The sequence below is a fragment of the Rhipicephalus microplus genome, unplaced genomic scaffold (assembly GCF_043290135.1).
Source record: "Rhipicephalus microplus isolate Deutch F79 unplaced genomic scaffold, USDA_Rmic scaffold_15, whole genome shotgun sequence".
Classification (NCBI taxonomy): domain Eukaryota; kingdom Metazoa; phylum Arthropoda; class Arachnida; order Ixodida; family Ixodidae; genus Rhipicephalus; species Rhipicephalus microplus.
This window is the reverse complement of record NW_027464588.1, coordinates 17,551,577-17,575,869: the sequence shown is the minus strand read 5'-3', so window position 1 is coordinate 17,575,869 and position 24,293 is coordinate 17,551,577. Positions and strand designations below refer to the sequence as shown.

Sequence of the window (24,293 nt, the reverse complement as noted above, 5' to 3'; positions counted from 1 at the left end):
GCTTTCATGTCCAGGAGTCTGGATGCTTTTCGCAGCCGAGACCTTCCACCATACATGACCAAACTATGCGATCTGTCAACTGGAAACTTACAAACGGGTGCTCAATTAGGCACGCATTGCCGACTTCAGACGGCCGAGTGAATTCCAGGCGCTGACGGTTCATCGGTTCATCGTGACACATTAAAAAAATAACCATCAAAGGATGCCATGAGTACGCCTTCTCTGCCCCTCGTAACGGCAGGTGACCAAAAGCAGTCTCTGATCAAACCGCGGGCAAAGTCTCGAAGCACTGTGAAAGGAAGCCCGATACAAAGCCGAGCTTTGCGATAATAAATGAAACCAGCGAGAAAAAAAAAAACACCAGGCCTGTGCGAAATGCGCAGCACAGTCACACCGAAAGCTCGAGGAGTGGCCATTTAGAGCCTTTTATAAACAATCCTTGAGTAGCTGCTGCAAAACCACTTACAGAATACCCACCACCCTATAAAGTGTGTAGTAGGCCGGCATTCTTGTTCACTTTCTCTTGCAGCTCATACCCACTGTGAAAAAGTGGTCAGGAATTTGTTTGTAGCCTAGAATCCATGGCTGATACCTACTCTGGGGGATCGGCCAAGAGAACATATAGTCTTATGTGGGCTATAACTGCACTAATGCTTACAACAAAAAAAGGGGAAAAAAGTTGTAAAATGAAGACAGTATATTCAAAAAAAAGAAAACAAAGATTCTTATGTTTCATCGAAGAAGAGTGGTACCCTCTACGAACTTGCGAAAAATTTTGTTCAATTTTCTGATGCTGTGACTGACTATGATAAAGAATTATGCCTGAAGCTTGAGTAATGGGTTGAAGCAACCGACATCTCACTTGTTACGCAATTCACATTGTGCGACACCTGGTTCTGAAGCACTTTATTATTCATATTAACGCCATTCCTTTCCCGACATCAAGCCTGCCTAAAGCTAGTTTGCAACAAAGTTCCAAGCAGCAGCGTGGCTCTGTGGTAGAATACTGGGCTGGCACGCAGGGTACCCTGGTTCGAATTCTATTATGTCCTTGTCTTTTAATTTAAAGAGTGTTTTTCCTTCTTCAGCACATTAGTGGTTATGGACACAAGCGGTGCCGGCGCACGCTACCCTTGTTGTGATCTTGTAACACCTTTCGTTGTAAAATCTTGCCCTTTCCTTCGCTTTGGCTGTGCTACGTACAGACAAATCACGGAAAATACACTCCAACCTCATTATAACAAAGAGGCATCTTACTTGAAAACAGGTTAGTTATAACCTAAAATTTGTTATAAAGGTACATTCTTAGCACTATTTCTATTGCAAGAATATCCTTCATTTACTTCGCTATAACCGATATTTCATTGTATCCAGGTTTGAGTGTATTTGCAAATCCAGAAGCGAGAGGATAAAAGCGAGCGGTGGCGGAGGGAGTAGGTGAGCAGGATAGCGACACCAATGAAGAAGTTATGTTGATCAAGCGATCCTGGTGGGGTGGTCAATTGATCTGAAAGAATAGAATGATGACTCTGAGAAAACAGTGAAAAATTGAGAAGCGTTGCCAACAGGCCGATAGCGGAAGAGAACAACGACTATCAGCGCTGGAGTTTGTGAGAATGTTTCGTGAAAGAGAAACATTCGAGATACGTCTCAAGAATTGTGGGCTGGATACATTATGCAAATGGTCAAAACAGTGTTCTTCAATGCAGGAGATTGCATATGTAGAGCGATCAGTTTGTTTCCGTTGTTTTAAACACCATCCGAGTTACACTGCGAGTTACGAGTAACTGTTTTTGATAACCAAGTGTGTAGGTTCGTGTGATGCTTGCAGCCTTAAGCCAGATTATACTTTGCGTTAGGAACTAACTGCTCTGAATGTCTTTGGACAACAATTATCATTCGTTGCTGCACAAAAAGAGCCTACCCTAAATTGTCTGTGCTTTTGTAGTGCATGTAGAAGGGGCCGGTTTGTTGGCCCTTGGTACCTGTCTGGCGATTGCCTCCTTATAAACAGGATCAGTGACAGTAATATACAAAATATCACAAGAACTTGTGAGCAGATCACACGAGCTTGGGAGCAGGAACACCAAAGATGTTTCAATGTCACTGGGGCCAGCAATAAAGTATACCTGTGGTTTTACGTCCGAAAACCACGACATGGTTACGAGACATGTCGTTGTAAAGGGCTTCAAAAATTTTGACCATATGATGTTTCTTAACACGCACCGACATCACACAGCACACTGGCTTCTATTTTTTTCCCACTAGAGCCTCCGAACTAACGTTTCATGACTAAGAGCTGTCTTGACGGCTAATGAGGAGAGTAGCAAGTTCTGCAACTAATACATTTATTCTTTCAGGGTTTACGCCGTAAGTGTATGGCATTGCATCGACTTTTGCTTGCGCATCCGAGCGTGCCTCTAGCAGTGCAGCTGGTTTGGTTTCATCGTTCGGGTGCTTTTCGCTTCTTGCGCCCGCAAAACTGATGGCTGTGTGGTTTATAATCTCTTAAAGAGTGACCGCTTGTTACTTTCTCCTTTATTGCTCCCCAGAGCACAATTACATCTGTTTTTATGAGGCGCTACATTACACAAACAATGCCGCCCTGGTTGCGTTTCCTGTTTTGGTGACTCTGAAATGCTAACTTTCTCTTTTTGCCATTAAGACGAATAATTATTTTACCTTTTTCACTTGTTCTCCTTTTTTTTTATAGGTGCACGACCATAAGGATTTTTTTCCGCACTTTTACTCACTTCACTTACGCTATTAAAGTGTGCGCCAGTTTATTTGCTGCTTGCGAGTCCAGCAAAATAGTACTCTGGTGTGCCTATTTTTGTATGTTTGCAAGCTATGTTTATCGAAAGTAACTTACCGTACTTACTAGATTCTACCGTGCCCTCGATTGTAACGCGCACCCGATTTGCACAACGAAAAAAAAAGTAGGACATCAATTGCAAAGCGCACCCATTTTTCTCGCTGGCCCGAACGATCACACCACTCGAAAAAACAACTCCTTTCGGGAGCGTCTTCCATTTAAATATGAGGTACGGGGCAAGCTTGTGCCCATCTGACGTGTAACAGAGCATTGCCGTCACTGTAGTTTTACCGTGGACCGATGTCAGCACGCGAACTTCCTTCGTCTCTTCTTCTCGACGATTGTGGTGCCAGGCATGTCGAAGTAAAGAGGCGTCTGATCGACATTCCCGATTTGCCCAAGCAGGTAGCCGTTGTTGTGCTGCAAGTTTAGGACGAACCTCTGAAAACTGTGAAGCTTTTCATCGTACTCCTCCGCAAAACTTTTCGCATATGCCCGTTCACGTTCGGAGGTAAAAGCCTTTCCTCTTCATAAAGTTAGTTAGCCAGCACCCGCTCACTTTAAACTAGCTCCGCGTTGGTCCTTTTTCTAAGGCTAATTGCATAGCCCGCACTTGGAGCAGTTCTGTTGTCACGGGCCACTGTGCAGCTCGCTGCTCAAGCACATACTCGCCGAGCAGTTTTTCAATTTGCGGAAACCGACCCTGCAGTGGTCCACTGGAGCCTTTGCGTGATGCTTTGCTGTCGACAATCTTCTGCTTTTGTTTCCGCCAGTCCCGCACGTACGTTCCGGGAACTCCGAACGACCGCGATGCGGCCCGATTTCCGTCCGTTTCTGCACCCGCAATGACGTTTCTTTTAAAAGCGGCATCGTAGTGCACTCGAGTTTTTGGAGTCGGCCCTTCCATGCCGTGGATGCTAATGCACTACAAGATGACGAACTTCTCAGCACACGTACGAAGTGCTGCACATGGGAAACACATAGGCAGAAATGGCCGACGCGCCATGCCAACGCACGAAGGGGGCGGCCATTTTGGAAATGTCGATGGCAATAGCATGACCGTATTCATTTTTTTTTCGTACTCGATTCTAACGTGCATGCGATTTATGAACTCGCTTAATTGGAAAAAAAGGTGCGTGTTAGATTCGAGTAATTACGGTAGTTCTAAAAAAATCATACGAGTTTCTTTTTTAGGATTTTGCTTGATGCTCTATGGTCCCTCAAAACAATGAGAATTATTTTAAAAGATAGAATAGCCCAAAAATTTAGTTCAGGAATAAAAAAATAAACATCTTTGGAGGCTATGTCACAAAAAATTTGACCCTCACCGAGTTAAACTTCTATAGCAAAATGCGCAGTTGCTTTCCTTTTCAGTTGTGCATATGCTTGCTATAGTGCAGCTGAAAAAAAAACACTGTTCTATGTATTCCTCTGGCAGCAAGGCCTGCGAACTCCACTACTCGAAAACAGTCTTTCATATGGGCAGCATGTTACAGGAAGCTTATCAAACAGACCTAAAGGTACCAGGATATTCCGTTTAACAAGAGTTCCATTTACCAAGCGACAAAAAAGCGTGTAGAATTCAAGTACGAGAACAATGATACCGGAGGCAGTTTCATTTAATAAGCAGCAGTTCCATTCAACAGATTTCCCGTATACTGAAAGCCTTCTGTAGTTTGTTATACAGACAATTCCGTTATAGTGGAGGTTAAATTGTTCCCCAGTGTCCATCACAGTCTATATTTACTAGTATGCTCACCCGTGCTTGCCGGAGAATCGGCTGTTGAGACTGGTGACACTATGTGTGCACCGTAACACCTGGCCATCTCCTCGTGGATGATGCGCCTGTAGGCTGCCAAGTCCGGGCTTGGGAAAAGCGGCACTGCCGGTGCTCGAGCACTGGGGATTTCTGTGGCGCCCCCCGTGTCCTCGCCATAGTCAGACTCGCCTGATTCATCATCTTTGTCGTTCGATTCATCACCTTTGTCACTTTCAGGCTCCTGTTCTAATCTCCTGCAACGAGAAAAACGAAAGTGTGGACTGCAAAGTGAAACTTGAAGAAGACTCTTGCACACCAATGTACACCACACCACAAATAAGGATGGATTTCTGCCACCATTCAGTTATTACTTGTGGTTTTACGCCAACGAACTACGATACTGTGATGTAAAACGAGATGAAACATAACTATTTGCTAGTGTATTGACACAGATCGATCCAGAAAGAGAATAGCAAGCACAGCAGACATGCCACTCTTTTTAAGTAGTCTTCTGAACACAGAATATGTCAAGCCCAGAGTGTCAGAATGGTTTAGGTGGAGCGACAGTGAATTGTAACGAGAAATCCGAGACCTCCTTCCCTTTCCCAAATGGCTGTGTGTGTAACATTGGTCGTTTCAAAGCATCGATGAATGCCTGTTACAAGCCCCACTGTTAAGTGCCCCTAGGCCATATTTACTTTGTGAATCAGCGGAGGGCCCACTACGTGTGCGTAGGGCAACACGCGAACCTACCCAGCTGTTCAGTTTGTTGATGGTTCTGCTGCTGATTATGGTTAAATATGTGCGAGGACCTTATAATGGGTGGCCTTTTAGAGCACCCACTTTTTGCTAAATTCACATATTTTGATGCCTGGCGAGACTGTATGCTTCTGCCACGCAATATATGAAGCGTAAGCTCTTTCCACTACATGACACTGATATAGTGCTTTTTTTTCCGAGGCTATTCTGACAAATATTGCGACTCTGCGGTAGTGTGACACTTGCTTGCCATGCAGACAGCATAGCTCGCCACTTGGACCCTGAAATATTTATTTTATTTGCATCTTATTCTTTCGGTCACGGATAAAGTTATTTTTCACTCTCAACAAATGACTCCGATGTCCCGATTTTTGCAAAATGAGCACTCCAAAGTTATCACATTAAAACTGACTTCTACTTTTTGGCACATGTCCTACAATTAAACAGCAGGTGCTTCCCACTCACCTCCTAGTGAGCTGGAATGCTCTATTAAATGCTTAATAGATAACCCGGTCTGCCACACATAGGTCGTTCGGCCACACACACCACTCCCATTCTGCAGGGAAGAAAGGAGTGTTTTATGCAAAGAAAGAGCTTGATCATTTTTAGGCACGAAGCCCCTTAACCCAGCACTTCAACGTCACCACCAAGCGAAGCTCTTAAGACCAGGCAAGCGTGCCAAGTAAAACAGCTGCTGCGCGGGCGTAGCGTCAGATGGCGCATGCACTCACTTATTCAATGGTTCCCACCACCATGCGCAGCAGACACTCTCTTTACGTGAACTTCAGTGCTCTAATGCCATTGTACGCGAAAAAAGCGCAAGTCTGCAGGGCACTTCCCCGAAATCGCACAAAAAAGCCTTTGTCATCGGGCTCAAGACCTGTGCAAACGTGCGCAGATTGTGACACGCTTGTTTCAGACAAAAGAGATGCAGGCCATTATCCAAGAATGCAGGCACACCGAGCACGTCAACATACTGTAAAATAACAAAATGGGCCACAGCACCTCAACATCGGTGCTGACTGCAGTTACGAACGAAACTTTATCGAGTGCACTTCCGGACACAGTGGCCGTGTACGCGATATACTTCGATTCAAGAACAATCTGTCTCGAATCGATGGCTTCTTGCAATGAGGCAAAACACAAACAGAACACGCAGTCCGAGTGTTCAAAAAAGCATTTCCCAGTGCCGACGACCACGCCGAGTTTGAATTGCGCGGGACGTTCAAGAGATACATGCTCGGCAACGTGCCGGCTTTTGGAGTAACAAACGGATTCTGCTACTCGTCAAAACCGCAATAATTGCCGAGGCTGAATCTCATCGAGGAAAGGCTAATCTCGCACTGGATCTCTCTCGTGCACATGCGATCCCTTTCATGTACACCGTCGAATGTCCCCGCCGCATCACCGCTCGCGACCTTACCATTTTCTAGAAAGCCAGCAGAGAGAGCGGCAGGTACATAGTCGTTTGAGTCCTATTTCTAAGAAGCTATTTGTACACTGAACACCTGCTGGTTTTAAAAGTACACAGGGGGCCTTCACGGAGCATTCTGTCAGCACGAGGTCATGACTTAATGAGCACGTGCACTGTTACAGGAGGCAAGTTGGTGTGATTTCAATAAATCAGTCCGTTACAGATGAGTTCTGCAGAAACCCGCAAGGTGGCGGAGGGATTAAAAAAGGGGAAAAAGACAATCACCCATTTGCAGCATGAAGCTATAAGAAAATCCGTAAGGATTTGTCAGAAAGAAAAGTTTTTTAGTTCCTAAAAACTTCGTCCTGGTGCGAGATTCGCACTCGGGACCAACGCCTTTACGGGGCGATCGCTCTTCCAGGAAGCTAGCAATTGGCACCGTGAGAACTAATTCATCGACAACTCGAAGCATATGGACACAGGGATTTCCTTGTGGCTTCCTGCTACAAACAGGTAACTGTCTTCTCTTGCTTTCCAAATCGATCTGTGTTCATCCTGTCCACTTATGCTCTGACGTCTTGTCCCAGCCACAATAAAGCAGTTTATCTTTACAGAATAATGTCTTAACTACATCTCTTCTCTCAAATGTTGAACAAAGTGTGTGTGTGTGTACGCGTGCTAACCATTTGGATTTTAGAATGTTTGCAACTGCACTCTCAAATCCCCTCAAGCTCTCGAAATACTTCATAGCATGCAAAGGCATTGCACACTCATTTTGCAACTAGTCATTTTCTCGGCTGTCACAGAAAAAAACTTCCCTAACCAACTAAAACTTACTAACGCACGCAATATTCATATAACACACACACACACACATCATATATATATATATATATATATATATATATATACATAGTCTAGTAGATCCTCCGTGAGCGGTCACAACGTGGTTTATTTCGACGTTTCGGCCTAGAGTCTGGCCTTCATCAGGAATAAAGATACAGTTTGTCCGTGCTCAGCTTTATACAATCTCAAATCAGAGGGCAAGGAAAGAGGGAAAAAAAGGAAAGAAAAGAAAAAGAAGAAAAGAAAAGAAAAAAAGAAAAAAGAGAAAAATAATATACACTGGACGCCCCTCGGGTGCCCCCCTTCCACTTTTCCCTCCACTTCCCCCCCATACCTCTCCCTCCTCTCCCCTTCACCTTTCTGATGTCAGCGGTCTGTGTATGTTTCCGTTCACTAGCGCATTCCTCCCGATCAGACGGCCCCTCCTGGCACTGGCGGTTCGGTGTGGGGCAAAAAAAGAGCTTTCTGGAAGTCCTAAGCCTTTAACTACTCGGGGTCCCGTAAACAATTCGTCGTAGAAGGACGGGGGCCGCGTATTGTGGCAAAGGCTGGTCAGCGGGCATTTTAGGAAGTTCTAAGCCTTTAACTACTCCGCGCCCTGTCAACATTTCGTCGTAAAAATAGGGGTGCCCCGTATTGCGGTAGGCTGTGCAAGCGCGTGCAATGCGAATTCCTGGCCCGCTTCTAAATTACGCGTGTCGTGGGGGGCCTCCCGGCTGTGCACATGGTTGCTGTTGAGCATGTCGTGCATGGCACAATTGATTGGGTAGTAAAATAAAACAGAAAACAGACGACAGCTGCACTTAGGAATAGTTACACTTCGAATTGTTTTAGGTTGTCCAGTGCATTAGAAAACAATAACGGCAACAATGAAAATAGTAACTGAGTTCACGGCACTGCAGCTGCGAAGGGCACTGGACAACCTAAAACAATTCGAAGTGTAACTATTCCTAAGTGCAGCTGTCGTCTGTTTTCTGTTTTATTTTACTACCCAATCAATTGTGCCATGCACGACATGCCCAACAGCAACCATGTGCACAGCCGGGAGGCCCCCCACGACACGCGTAATTTAGAAGCGGGCCAGGAATTCGCATTGCACGCGCTTGCACAGCCTACCGCAATACGGGGCACCCCTATTTTTACGACGAAATGTTGACAGGGCGCGGAGTAGTTAAAGGCTTAGAACTTCCTAAAATGACCGCTGACCAGCCTCTGCCACAATACGCGGCCCCCGTCCTTCTACGACGAATTGTTTACGGGACCCCGAGTAGTTAAAGGCTTAGGACTTCCTGAAAAGCTCTTTTTTTGCCCCACACCGAACCGCCAGTGCCAGGAGGGGCCGTCTGATCGGGAGGAATGCGCTAGTGAACGGAAACATACACAGACCGCTGACATCAGAAAGGTGAAGGGGAGAGGGGGAGAGGTATGGGGGGGGAAGTGGAGGGAAAAGTGGAAGGGGGGCACCCGAGGGGCGTCCAGCGTATAATATTTTTCTCTTTTTTCTTTTTTTCTTTTCTTTTCTTCTTTTTCTTTTCTTTCCTTTTTTCCCTCTTTTCTTGCCCTCTGATTTGAGATGGTATATAGCTGAGCACCGACAAACTGTATCTTTATTCCTGATGAAGGCCAGACTCTAGGCCGAAACGTCGAAATAAACCAAGTTGTGACCGCTCACGGAGGATCTACTAGACTATATGCAACGCTACGGCCACTCAACCACCGTGCCTGCATATATATATACATATATATAGATGAAATAGATGATCAGAGTTTCTTCCGGCTACCGTAATAAAAGTTATAAAGTTCGAGAATAGTGCAGCATAGGAAACAAAACAATAAAATATTTATTTATTCCTAACAGTTTCGGCTGGTGGACCAGCCTTCTTCGGAGGATCTGAGTGAAATGGTACAAGTTCCTGTAGCAGAGGGTCACCCTCACAGTTTGAAGACCCTCCAAAAAAAAAGAGACAAACGGGCGAATGAGGTAGCAACAGACAACAAGAAGCAGAAGAAGAAGAGGAACTAGAAAGGAGCGACGGAGAGCCGCCGGAAACGAGCTGGTAATTCTGGCATTGTTACTGGGTATAAGTAAGACGCGCCGCCAGCAGAGGCGACCAAGAAAAACGAAAAAATGTGGAGCATGTTGCCGCTTACTCGCATTCCACACATGGATAGAGTTTAAGTTCACGTGGTTCGGCAGCTGGCCCGCGGCATCGGGCCACACACACACACACACACACACACACACACACACACACACACACACACACACACACACACACACACACACACACACACACACACACACACACAAACAAGAAGCATACGACCCGCTCCAGCTTTCGGAAAATAATGGCCACGTTGGAAAGCTAATGTGCCCTCTCCCCCTCCCTCCACTTGCCCTCTCTTACAGAAAACTGTACAACCAGTCATACTGAAAATAAATGAATGGGTATTCTTGTAAAGGATGAACAAACAAAAACGTAAACAAAAAAATAAAAATAAATAATACCAAAAAAGTACTCAGAAATGAAAATAAAGTCTAATAGTACTGACATACGCCGTTTGGTTCACGTAACATCGAATTCGTTTAGTTTCACGCGCTATATTGACCAACTTACGTGTGCGACTTCACGTATGTATAAATAAATTATTTGAGTAATTCAATTTCAGTGTTTCACGAAACGTTGCGGAGACACGTCAGTCGCCCAGGGCTCTCATGAATCCGTGGGTAAGTGATCTGAATTTCTTTATGAAGTATGACTCCCGCTGTTCGCACTGCCGTGTGTTATGGAAGCCGGATTGTAGGAGGACGCCACTTACGCATTCGAAAGAGTGACCAGGAAGATTGATATGTTTGGAGAACGGCAAATTGGGGAGGCCCTTTACGTGTGCCCTGTGGTTGTTGAAACGCAAACGGAACGCGGTTTCCGTGTGTCCAATATATTCCTGCTTGCACACCTCACAGCGAATTTTGTATACCACATTGGCTGAGTCAAAATTAAGGTCGCCTTTATTTTTGTACACATAGTCTGAACAGGAGGCTTCGGTCGTATCTGTGGTCACCATGTGTGTGCACACCCTGCAGCGAGGTTTCCCGCACGGTCTACAGCCCTGATGGTGGTCGGATTTGTGTGTTTTCGCCCTGACCAGTAAGTCTCAAGTTTTTATTTCTTCGGTAAACCACCTTGGGCGGAGTCTGAAAAACGGCAGAGAGGCGACTACTCTGTTTAGGTATGTCGAAGTGGCGGGTTAGTATCGAATTCACCCGAGGGGCGGCGGCACAGTATTTGAGGATTAAGTTATATCATCTTTGAAGTTATATCATCTGAAGGTATATCATCTTTGATCTCGCCTTTTTCTCCCATTGTTGATTCTCAGTCCAAAGAGCGAGCGCGCTCAATTGCATTGTCAATTATTTTTTCGGGGTACTTTTGACGCAAGAAGGCTGCTCTCAATTCCTGTGCGTGGGTGTCAAATTGAGTGATTTCAGAGCGAATTCTGTATCTGTGGGCTTGAGAGTAAGGAACACCTGTTTCGCAGTGATGGGGGCGACTGCTATGGAAACGCAGATACCGTTGGCGGTCAGTTGGTTTTTTATACAGAGAAGTAGATATGGTGGTGCCACTGAGTGATACAGTGACATCCAGAAAGTGAACACTCTTCTGCGAATACATGTGCGTGAATGTTATCGAAGGATGCAGGGAGTTGAAACCGGAAATTAATTTGGAAAGATTATGTTCACTATCGGCCCACACGAAGAATATATCATCGAGGAAGTGTCTGTAAAATATAGGTTTGAATGGAGAATTTTCGAGGAAAGGAATCTCCAAAGAGGCCATGGAAATATTAGCGTAATTTGGGGCAATTTTGGTTCCCGTGGCAGTTCCGTTTACTTGCAGAGAATGTTTTCGGTCAAATTCAAAGTTATTATGTTTAAGTACAAGATTTAGGAGCACCACTAAAGCGCTTTCGTCGAATTCACTCCTCGATTTACTTTTTCCATAGGCGTCGACTGTGGCGGCGATTCCTTCAGTGTGGGGAATGTTTGCGTACAGTGATGAGACATCCATGGTGAACAAATAGCACTCTAGAGGTACCACAAATTTTGAGACTTCTCAAAGGAAGTGGCTGGTATCTTTGATGTATGATGGGAATGATTGTGGGATGTGCCTAATCAGAGAGTCAATGAAACTAGAAATTTTTTCAGTAGCAGTACCATTGCTGGAAACTACGGGTCGGCCGCGATTGTTACCGTAATCTTGTGAATTTCGGGTAGTAAATAGAAACGCCCGGGAGACGGTTCGCCAGGTGACATCATTTTAAGCATAGGGTAGGTTATCTTACCACTTTTAAGTAATGATATTAGTGAGGCCTTAATAGTACTTTCATACTCCTCTGTCGGATCACAAGGGAGTTGTTTATAGAAATTTTTATCTGCCAGTTGGCGAAGCCCTTCTTTGATGTAGTCAGTCCTGTCGAGTACAACCACAGCACCACCCTTATCAGCTGGTTTAATAACGATGCTCTGGCTGTCACTTAAACTGCGCAAAGCCTCCCGCTCCTCTTTGGACAGATTGTTGCGAATGGGTCGGTGCTTTTCATATTCCCCGATTATATCACCTTGGACGGCTGAAATGTACATGTCTAGATATTTGTCTCGTTGTTCACCTGGAGTCCAAGATTTATCTGAAAATTGTTTTTGTTGCGTGCTGCTTCGATCATGAAAATATGCTTTTAGACGCATGGTTCTGGCAAAGTTGTCCAAAGCTTGGTAAAGTTTAAACTCGTCAATTTTGCCAGAGGCGGGGCAGAAGGTTAGACCTTCCGATAGCAGCTTTGTTTGCGCAGGTGTCAAAGATTTGCTGGAAAGGTTAACCACATTGGTCACATCGGTGCTCTTTCGTGGAGATTGACGAGAGGTAACAGGTTGATCTGTATACGTTGTGGGAGGATTGCTGGCGGAGTGTATTTTAAAGTCGGGCACGCACCGTCTCGCCTCAATTTCTTGTCCTTCTTGCCCTGAATTGTCAATCTCTTTTTTTCCTTCGTATTTGGCCAGCTCTTCTGTTTCTGACTGCGTCAAGCTTGACTGTTTCAGTCGCGCCTTTTCTTCCTCTTTAAGTTCGGCGGCCTTACGTGTACTGTGTTGTATTACGACCTGTGTAAGCCTAATAGATGCATCTTTTAAGATATTGCTCCACTGCCGCTGCTCATTTTTGTTGAAGTTATTCATTGCGGGTTGCAGTTGAACAGTGAGACCCTTTGGTGCGAATCCCGATGAAATATATGTTTTAAGGTTTGAAGCATGCATTTCAAACCTCACGCGCTTATCAATATTCTTTCTTAAAGCCATGAAATCACGAGACCAACATGTGCTGGAGCGGGCCGTACCTGACGGGTTGTTGAGTCAGTCCCTGCATGGGGGAGAAGCACTGTCACCGGAAGCCTTTGGGTGGCCCCGAGTCGTGTTGTAGGGGCTTTTGCGTCTTGATCTATGAGGAGCACCCCTCGGCGCTCGTGGTGATGATCGTCGGCACGGGATTCCGCTTGCTTCGCGGATGCTGGGGTTCTCAATCTGGGAATGACAATGTTCTCTCGGTGGGCCCGGCAGACCTAATGGTGCATGGTCAAGCCAGGTTGACGGCGACCTCACCATATTTCGCAGAAGCAGCGATCTCAGGTGGCTGGCGATGAGGGCAACACCATCAAAACTTGGGTGTATACCATCGGCCGCCAGAATCCGGCCAGGCGGAAGCCATTCCAAGGCGTGATCGATGTAGAAGACTGTCCCGCTTCGCCGACAGTGCAATCGAAGGAGGTGGTTAAAGTGGCCCGCTTCTCTGTTGAACCGTACGAAGGGCCGGTTGAGGCACGCGCGCCTGCGGTCTGGGGCCCTCGGTAGCACCAATGTGGTGAAGATCTTTTTTAATCTCCGGCCGCTGCTCCACGATTCGGCTCACCATGTCCTTGTATTTTTGAAACACTACAGTGGCTGGAAGGAGGCTATGTCATTCGTACCCACGTGTAACACCTGAGTGGTCACTGTGCGTGGAATAAAGTCCAGCAGTGAGAGTGCTTCCAGCATAAACAGTCCAGATTGAGTCACGAAGACGGGCGCGTTTGTTCGACGGGGGTCAAAATGGTTGTAGAGCTACTTTGCTTGAGAGTCACCGATGATGGCTGTCGTTGAGGGATGGTGGGGGAACTCCCATGTTAACCGTTTCCTTGCAGCACTTGCAGTAGCCATGAGTATAAAATAGATGAAATAGATAATCAGAGTTTCTTCGCGCTACCGTAAGAAATGTTACAGACTTCGAGAATCGTGCAGTATAGAAAACAAAACAATAAAATATTTATTTATTCCTAACAGTTTCGGCTGGCGGACCAGCCTTCTTCGGAGGTTCTGAGTGAAATGGTACAAGTTCCCGTAGCAGACGGTCACCCTCACAGTTTGAAGACCTTCCAAAAAAAACAGAGACAAACGGGAGAACGAGGTAGCAACAGACAACAAGAAGCAGAAGAAGGAGAGGAACTAGAAAGGAGCGACGGAAAGCCGCCGGAAACGAGCGGGTAATTCTGGCATTGTTACTGGGTATAGGTAAGACGCGCTGCCAGCGTCTTATATATATATATATATATATATATATATATATATATATATATATATATATATTTTTTTTTTTTTCACCCACTTTTCTTCACATTTACATTAAAATTCGGTCTAATATCTTTCCCTATACTTTCCTTGGCATTATTGTCTGTTATATATGTCATTAAAATTGTGTAAAACACTGAAAAACGAGCCCTTAAGTATACACTTCTTTCCTATATATATATATATATGTATATATATATATATATATATATATATATATATATATATATATATATATATATATAATCATTGGATACCGAAGCAAAAAATTTTAGACATACTCCGTAAGGTGTTCCGGCAATGATTCCGGTAGAACAAGAGGAGACACATTCCTTGTTGCACGCTTCCGCCTCATGTTCACATTGACGGGAAGTGTGAACACCTCAGTGCTGCCACTCGGTTCAGGTGTGCCAGCTGCAAGTGAACATAGTATAACCTAGTTAAGTAACTGCTATATTTTTCTTGCATATAAACAACACCTCTGATGAAAACCCGCCAATAAAAAAAAAAGTTTCACCACAAGGGTGAACCAATGAATGCGGTCGCAACAAATCATGACGTTATAAGAATTAAGACTTGGCAGTGAACTTATTTTGAATTGATTGTTTTATTTCCACAAAGCAATCGTTTAAGGGAACACGGCTGCACCAGGGCACAAAGAAGTTTTTGTGGTGCATCATCTCAACATGAAGTACATAAATGGCAGAGTACAGCATGTAAAAGGGTATACTAGCCACTTGCTACGCCCGTCGAAAAGGTGTGTGCACAACACCGCTTAACCTGCGCTCTTACAATCAAAGTTGCTAACTGCTGCTGAAGCGAAGCAACACTGCCTGCTAGGAATGAAACTACTGAAGCAGTCTAGTCATAAAATGCCCTCGGGTCAATAGCTTTCGCCACAAGACACCGAGACTGGGTAACAGCTGCACCACTGGAAAAGCTCCAGCCCCACCGTGCCACCTGCTAGCAACACCTATAGTGCTCATTATACCCGCATTTTTTGTCATTCGAAATAATGTGCATTAAATTTATTCAAAATTCGTAGGCTATCGCAAGAGTTTGAGGGTGTGGAGGAAAAACTTGACGTGAAAACAGCTCAATTAGGGGGGAGGGGGGTACTGACTTTATGGTGTTGAACATGATGTGGTTGAAGAAAATGCTGTGTAGGTCATCCGAGTTCCCTTCACAGTGGCTCTCTCCTTTGTTAATACTCTTGTACCTAAATTAAAAATCTCATTCGAAAGGTTCGGAGCCAATCACAGTTTTTACACTTTTGCAATAGTGCTGAACATTACTGAGATTATCCGCAGTCATGGCAGAAAACTAACAACATACCTGCACATGATGCATGCCTATACATTTATTTCCATGAGAGATAACTATAGCGACATGAATAAAAGCAGTAAGATGTCCTAAACCGTTATGGCTTTGTCTGTGAAACGCCATAATATGAAAAAGTATACACTGCTCGTTGCTCGTATAGTTGTGCCAGAGTAAAACCACACAAGTCAAACCAGGAGTCAGTCAACTTTATGTTTTCAGTCCAAAACTATTTTTTGGCGGAGTTACACAGGAGACATCAGAGCGGTACTGTTTTGAAGAATGTCTTGATCGCACAGGACAGTTTTATCGCTCTCAAGTACTGGCATTATCGAGACTAACACTTGCACCTCGCCCTTATTTCTTGTGGCTTTTTTTTATTATCAAGAACTTCGTGTCCCAAAAATAAATTTAATCGCCTGGCCATGCTCACGCCTTGATTTGCAACAGCCAGAAAGAACAGCACATGAAAAACTGACACTACGAGGTCCTTATAAGGGATTCCTCACTGTAACGTGCTGGCGTGTCGGGGATCGGGAAGGCCACCGTTTTCTTGACGTCGATCGTAGCGTTTACCGGAGAATCGAGCTCTGAAGAGCTGTCATCTGAATGGAGGAATGAAGACCACAAAGGAGTCTCGTTTCATACCCAGTTATCGATAGTCTTTAATAAAGACTGCCTTAAAGTCTTAGCAATATGGCTCTGTCACCAATGGAAAGTCGATAGAGGTCAACTACACTCAAAACTCGAACACTGGCATCATGAAGTATCAGTTATGATGAAAATAATTAAGAGTAAACTTGCAATATAAAGAGTGTAAAGAATGCACCTTCATAACGAATTTTCATATATCACAAACTTACTTTTTGTGTAGCATGACACTTTGTTGTAATAAGGTTTGAGTACATAATTAACGGGCTCTGCAGAGCTGAAGTCAATTATTGAACTGCTTTACAAACATTCATGAAAATTGCAGAGATAGATTACCTCTGAATTTTAACAACCTAGCATTATTAGAAAAAAAAACAGCTGTTATAGTGATTGATCAGGTATATCAGCTTAGGAGAACTGTCATTTGAAAAATAATAAAAATATCCAACTTTTTTAACTATGTCCATTTCAAGCGATTTGTAGTACAGGCTAAGGAGAGTCACACGCCTCTTATGACATTTTTGTAAAGGTGTAATCCAAAGAGTGAAGATTTTTGTTCCTTGTTACTGGATGTCAGACATCTAAGTTTTTTAATGTGTTTGAAAGTACTTTGTGATCAGAAAAGTACCCTACCTTGATCCTGTAAAGTTTGTATAGAATCGAACTTTGTATGTATGCAGCTATTGGCAAAACAATTAGGAAATCATAGTTTTCCTAACGTACTTTGAACTGTGAAGCAAGAGTTCGATGATTTTACAACATTCTTTGTCGATTATCAAAAAAATAAAAAATCGAAGTGACCTGCTGCGTAGTCAGGGCTGCTACTCGGTGACAATCACATCCAATCATCTTCAATTTTTCGCAGTTTTCGAGGTGTGAATGTTGCTCACTAGAAGTGTTGGTCACAAAAGAGATTCCCCGCTAATTGCAATGAACTCTATGGAGTAATATATCAGCCAAGCAGCACACAAAAACACCAGGAGCTCCTCAGAATTGGCATTAAAGCAGCGGTGGGTAATCACTTGATACACTCCCAACCACTCGAGCCTCGTTACCAATGAGCAAGTGACTCTTCCGTTAGCGAGGCTAAATTTCTGTCCTTTTAATTTGATTGTCCTCTGGTTCAACCCGAACAGAAAGTGCCCCATAAATTAAAATCACTGGAAACAAGTTTTCCCCCGCAGACACATTCACTTAAAGCAGCACTGACATCAAATTTCAAGATTCAGATGTGCCCATCATTCGATCACTTGGTATGCACAGGTCTTCTTGGCCAAATTTGAATGGCGTCCACCACATAAAAGTTATTTTGCTTCGAGGTCAAACAGCGTAGAAAAGCTAAGGAGAAAAAACGAAAAATAGACTGCCCTGCGACATAGACACTACTGCTACGTGTTCGGTGTGATACGTTCCACAAATACCACCCTGAGTGACAATACGCTAGTAATGATGACGTCGACGATCTCCGAGTGTGTTTGGAGCAGACTCCCAGCCATATTCTCACTAGTCACTATCTTTGCTGTGTTGAAGCATGCGTGCGATTCATCGTGTCACATTGACTGATTTGCGTTGTGCTCCACTGCGTGTGAGTACGATCATTCAGAGCGACAATACGTGCCAGAATGTCAGCGAACCACTGCGTATTGAGAACCCGAGTCGAGGCGCGGAAAAAGCGGAAAGTGCATGGCGTTCCATGCCTTTCCAAGACACGAACCTCAATGCAGCCAGTGTGTTGACTTCATATGCGCCGTTGGACAGAGGGGCTAGACGCCTGTGAAGAACAGCCGCGTTTGCTCCCTTCACGTTGCTACAGGGTAAATCGTGTGTTGATGAACCAGTTGGGTTTCACTGGCAGTATGAGGCTTTTTCTCCAACCGAGGCTATTTTTACCGTGTGCCCTGCTGTAGCTGAAAGCAGCCATTCACTCGCCAAACATCCGCGACATGAGGTGTGTAGTTGGTGTTCCTGAGCTCCGACAGAATGGCCGAGACTGATAAATACATAGCATTTAACGCGGAGCTTGTCAAGCAAGGATCGTCGCAAATCACGGCGATACCCAATTTCAGGTCGCTGTCATCATCACTTGCGATGTTGACCGCGAGGACGGCGAGGATGACGATGTTGGCGACAGAGGCATGTCTAAGCATTCAGTGACACTGCTGGACCGACTGTACGTGCGCTCCTAGCAGACGAAACGCCAGTGTGACGTCCCCATTTTTTGTGAAAGCAGCATCAGCTGTGCACAAGGAGGATTAAAAAAAAATTGCTGGAGTGGAAGCTCCCGCAACGCCTTGCCGGCAGAAGTGAAGCCAGCTTTTGCCTCTGCCAAGATGGCGGAAACATGCTTTTTTTCTCATAGTGCTTACTTAAAGATCAAGTGGTTTTGATATGTTATGTATATGCTACGTCAGTTCTATAATAAAAGATGGTTGTTCCCGACGAAATTACACACAGAAACGAGTATGGATGACTGAATCTTTAAAGAACTTTGCCTCCAATTAGAGGCTCACTAAGGAAAACTAGTAACTGTAAGACGCACTTGGAGCTTTATGTGACCCAGAAAAGTTTCCACATTAAACTCGTTGGGCGTTCGAGGGAAACGCTTCGTTTTTAATCGCCATCTTGCCAGAGGAACGGCTTCACTTCTGCGCAATCATTTCCACTCCAGCATTTTTTTTTAATCCTCCTTGGCTGTGCAGCGGCCTCGACGTGGCTGCGAGGTAGCGCTGCCAGCACTACAATTTGGCAGGTTTTCCACCTATTTTGAACCACTTACGATAGTGAATATATTATTATTAGAGACACTCATTCATCACTCAGATGCGTTTTCGGTCGCAAATCGCTACTAGGGGGTCGATAGCTACTCGTTGATGCAAAAATCTTGACATGAGTAAATTTGATGACTTCATTTAGATTGACAAACTGCACTCTAAGAACTGTGTTGCCTTAAGTTTGACTGTCATAAGTTCATTATTATTATTAGCAGTGAAAATTAAGCTTGTAGTGCCATTTTTAAAATTTCACACTATGGCGTCTTCACCCGCATTTTCTTTTCGCACACTTTCTCGCATAACAGGCCTCATGTCGCGGCAAGTGTAGTGTTTTCAGGACAGCAAAACTGTGCTTTGCTAATACGTGAAAAAACAGTTTGCTCTTTCATGTTCCTTTCACAATTGGCATCTTTCCCACTTTGTAGCCGTGACTTTGTAAGAGACCTCCACGCCAACATCTCGAGAAAAAATTATTTTTTTATTGTCTTCTGCCGCACAAACAACCAAGCATCCTCAGCATCGTTAATGTACCACCAATCCAAAGCAACTCAAATCTAAAAGCGATTTTTTGTTCAGAAAGTTTCTAAATTTTATCCCCCATCCTCCCTTAAAGCACACTCAAGTTACAGAAGGCTATTGCTACCTTGATTTTTCCGTTAATTTGACACTGTCTAAAACTCGATATGTAGCACTCGAACTTGAATTTTTTGTCACCCCAAGATTGTCCCTCACCAGACCACTCAGAGCTTCCAAGGTCATCAGAAATATGCTTAAATTTTTGCAACCACATTTTTCTGAGTAACTTTTGGCAGTTTTTGTGCTTAGGCATTGACATCGAAGTATGCAGCAGGTACTTACCGTATCGCATGGCAAGACCTTTGCTGGGATTCCTGTGTATGGTGCAGTCCTTGAAAGGGCTGCGGAACTGCTCAAAGTCAGTAGTCTTGAAGTCTGGCACTACAGATGGGGGCAACGGGCTGTAGGAGCAGCTACTTGAAAGGCTCGTGTCACTGCCTTTACGGTCGGTTGGAGGCAGGCTGGTCTTTGACCTGAAGGTTCACAGTAGCAGTGACAAGCAAAGAGGTGAGGGGTGAGTAAGTTCATATCATTAAGAAGCAAAACTAAATTCTGAGGCCTCCCACAGAAAACCCATTGTACGGTAAAACTGTGGTGGTAGGAACAGTGCTTGTACAAATTTTGGGGTGATGGGAATTGTTTTTTGGTCCGGCAGAGGTTTACTAGCCCACAATGTATTCTAGGATGGTTGTGTACCAATTGTCGCCCTGGGGCGTTTGATATGAACCTCCGCTACGAAATACGTATGACATGGAGCTGCTCCTGCTGTCACAGAATGCGCAACAAGAATGCACGGGTGCGGAAACCCCAAGTGCGGGCTAGAGTGCCACACCGCCAGTTCGTCAGAATATACCTTCAGTCACGGAGTGTCCTATTATACTAAAGGTGACTCTGGCGCTAGCGTGCATGGGAGATGTAACATATGGCGCTTTAGTCAGAGTTTAAATGATGGGTAGTCCATAAATTTGTCTAATCTAATTTATCTCAGCACAATTTGGCTTCATGTGGCCTCAATCCACTTTGCCGCAAAAAATTTAGCAAAGGTCAAGCTGTTGCGCTACACCTTTCCGACTTTTCAGGCTCACCAATTCAAATCTGTTCAAGAAGCCCACAAGGGTCCCTTCATTTTTTTTTCATTCAAAACAAAACCGAAACCCCGATAAAATCCACAAGTGGGTTCGAAGCCCGCAAGCAAAAAGCCTAGGAAATTCGTGTAGTATCCATCATTACCATGGGGGTTGAACAATCGCAGTGCCAGAGTCCTCTCTCGTCCATTTCAGTAAATATGCCTTCAGTGACATGTCGTAGCCTCCAAGATTGCATGCACCAATTTTGAAAGCCTTAATGCACTTTCGTATGCCTTCATGTGTAGATTACAGATAACATTGACGTCGCACTCTTTTTTTTTACACATCAAGGAATGCTGTGCTGTCGATGTGGCAGCCACGTGCGGATAAAAATGGGGGCCGTGCCCTCGAGCATCGAGACATGCTATGAATGGTGGACGAGGCCGGAAAGATGAAGAAGACGGTCTCTGCAAAAGAGCTAGGCCTCGGAACGTCAACATGCACGACTGTTGGGAACATGCAGACCTGAAAACTCTCCCATGGTGCTCGCATTGCCCATCTTCCAAAAAAAAACATCAACACCACCGCGGTAAGAAAATACTGTTCAGCCCCTTTATGAGGGACGTGCAATGGACAGCAATTTTTGTCTTTTACACGAGGTGTCTTTTACATGCAGGGTACCATGCATTTCCCTGCCTAAAAACTTCACTGGAAAGTATTCAAAGCAGTTCGCGGCATTGTGGCCCCAAGACGCAGTAATAGAAATGTATGCCAGATTTTTTTTTGATGCTCATATTCTATATTGTCTGGCGATACAAAGTTCACATGATTCGAATATTTTTGGTGACACCGCAACATTCGTATCGCCAATGTTTTACTGTATGACACCCAGGCACAGCTAATGCACACTAAAACTGAGCTGTGCATCTACACAGTTGCTACGTCAAGGAGAAATCCCCAGCTTTAACAGCTGAAGTTCACCTAACCAAACGTGCAGCCCAATCCTAGCTCACGCGAATAAGGATCACTTGAGAGTGGTCACTAGCATTACTGGGCCATCACAAGCACGTGGTAACCTGTGGTGCCATTTGAAAAAAAAACTATTCCGAAGCATGACATAGCAGGACATCTCGGATCACTGTTCGCTATTCTTGGTCCTTCAATACACACCTAAATTTAAACACATGGCTGTTTTCGCATTTAACTTCGACTGCAGTGCAGATTCCGTGGCCCGAAATTGGACCCATGCATTCATGCTTAGCGTTAAAAGCTGCCATGGCAAGAAATGACATGATGGCATGACTATGCTACGTGCTGGGCTTGTTGGCAATTACTGCGATGCCGCAGCGGTTTTGGATCTGACAGAGGATGAAGCATTGTGTGTATGACTGCCTGAAGAGTCTTTGGCTCTACGCTTGATATAGCGTTGACCTGTATCACACAAATGAGCAAAATAATCACACATTTGAAGACCAGATAATTCTATCAACTTGAGTACTCATCAAGGCACAATGCGCATAAATCCATAAACTTACGTACTCATCAATGCACACTGTGTAGCTCATTGAAGAAAGGATTTTGCCACAGATTCAGTGAAAAAAGTGAAGTGAAAGGCTTTTATATAGGCTTCCAAGAAAGGTACTTCGAAGCACTGGCGCAGCCATATGTTGGAAATCAAGCCACTGCCACCACCACTAATGGGCACATTTTGCTTTACAGTAAAGCCTTATATGCATTGAGAGCAAGTTTGTGCTCAGAAGGAAAAACTAATTAAAACATTTTGAAGCAGACAAGGAACCCCTGGCAACTACCATCGACTAGAATGCACACCCACGCTTACAAAATGTGAATACAGCATAACTATACAAATGCCTTGAGTCTTCCACCGCCATGGCTCGCCCTCCTGCAAAGCAATGGCGTCATTGGTATTCGAAGTGTTGTTTTGTCAAACAGTGCCCCAAGAAAACATCAAACAGTAAAACAAAAACACTCTAGTGCCGTCCCATTTCCATGCGACTTGATCCCCTTCAGACGACAATTATGATAGACTGAAAATGTGTCTCAACTAGACACACTCAACTTCAATGCACTATATCGCATTTTAGTAGAGGAAACGAGGTAACCTGCAGTTATGTGTGCATTTCTGTAATTATTCATTGTTGGCATATCATTGTATATCTAATTAAAAAACAATTAGCTATGTTTCATTGCTGCACAAGAAGAACTAAACTTTAGGCTCAAAATATACGTACGCTCAGTTTGCTTTGCAGCTGTGTACATTGGTCGCGGAATGAGGCATGTCAAACAATCACTAGACATGGAAACGTCGGCACAGTGATCCTGTTCGACAACACGCAGAAGAACGACATTTAACTAGCTGTCCATAACAAAGCCTGTGCAAATGCACACACTACGTTTTAAGCAGTTTGAAGAAACACGCGGTTTGATTGATTGATTGATGTGTGGCGCTTTATGGCGCAAGGGCCAATTCATGGCCAAAGTGCCATTTCGATGAGTAGAGATGTGGACAATGATATGTTGCGTGGCTGTATAGGGGCCTTAAAATTCCTCGCGATAATGCGGGTAAAAACATAAGTATTAAAATCGTGACAGTAACGTGATATGCATAGTAAAAAAGGGTGACAAAGGTTTTGATAATAAAAATGTGTAAAAATATTTGGCACTAGCCGAAGTGCCTCATCAGCAACCTTGTGTCCAAGGGCTGCGAGGCAAGTGCTTTGTTGTGTAGCCATTGCAGCGAAAACCTCTCTTAAGAGGTCGCGCTACGCATTGCCTGGGTATATGACATCATAAAAGTGAACATCTCTTAAAAAAAGCTAGCATGAGTGAACAGTGGTTCCCTACCGACGAACATTGCAGGAAGTAAAGGTATATGTTGTCGGTAGGGTAATGAAAAGTGTTTTCTTAGAGTGCCTAGTTGTTTGCACTGGATTAAAACGTGAAGAACTGTTAGTGCTTCACCACATCTGTCACACAATGATGGATCACCACCGAACAAAAGATGTGTGTGTGTCGTGTATGTGTGTCCTATCCTGAGCCTCGTTAGTGTTACCTCTGTGCGAGGCGATTTTGATACTGGCGGCCAATGGCCAAGGCGTGCCTTAATAACATGCAGTTTGTTTTGTGTGTATCGATCCCACTTGCTTTGCCAGTAGTTCCTGAGCTTTCGTTTGAGAAACGGCTTAAGATCAAGGGCTGGGATTGATATGGGTGTAGTGACAGCGCTTTCGTGGACGGATGCAGCAAGCTGATCCGCCATCATGTTGCCTTGGATCTCACGGTGCCCTGGCACCGTGAGATTCATGTTGTTTGAGTGTGTTGTTGTTTGAGTGTGTAGAGTGCGCATAAAGTGGAGTAAAGCGAGATGAGGACAGGGTTTTTTTTTGTTTTTAAAATTGTGCAGAGCTGTTAGCACACTGAGGGAGTCCGTATAAATTACTGCTTTTTGTATTTGTAGTTGTTTGATGTGTTTAGCAGCCGCAAATATTGCGTAAGCTTGCGCTGTGAAGATACTTGTGCCTGGATGTAGAGGGCCAGCATCCGAAAAGGATGGCCCGACAGCAGCGTAGGACACAGAGGAGCTAGACTTAGAAGAACTCAGGACGTGTGTATTTGTGTTGAAGTTCCAGGAAGTATGTT

The 24,293-nt window shown here is 44.5% G+C and overlaps 1 protein-coding gene across 1 annotated transcript in view; it reads right to left on the bottom strand.

Annotated features, from left to right (window-relative positions):
- LOC142784605 (uncharacterized) overlaps positions 1-24,293 on the bottom strand; it is an 85,476-nt gene that overhangs the window by 17,581 nt on the left and 43,602 nt on the right. Inside the window, exons 8-11 of the mRNA XM_075883027.1 lie at positions 19,849-20,039; positions 16,078-16,173; positions 14,530-14,662; positions 4,575-4,828 (exon numbers count right to left, since the gene is read on the bottom strand). Coding sequence (XP_075739142.1) covers positions 4,575-4,828; positions 14,530-14,662; positions 16,078-16,173; positions 19,849-20,039 — 674 coding nt within the window. The remainder of the gene's footprint in view (positions 1-4,574; positions 4,829-14,529; positions 14,663-16,077; positions 16,174-19,848; positions 20,040-24,293) is intronic.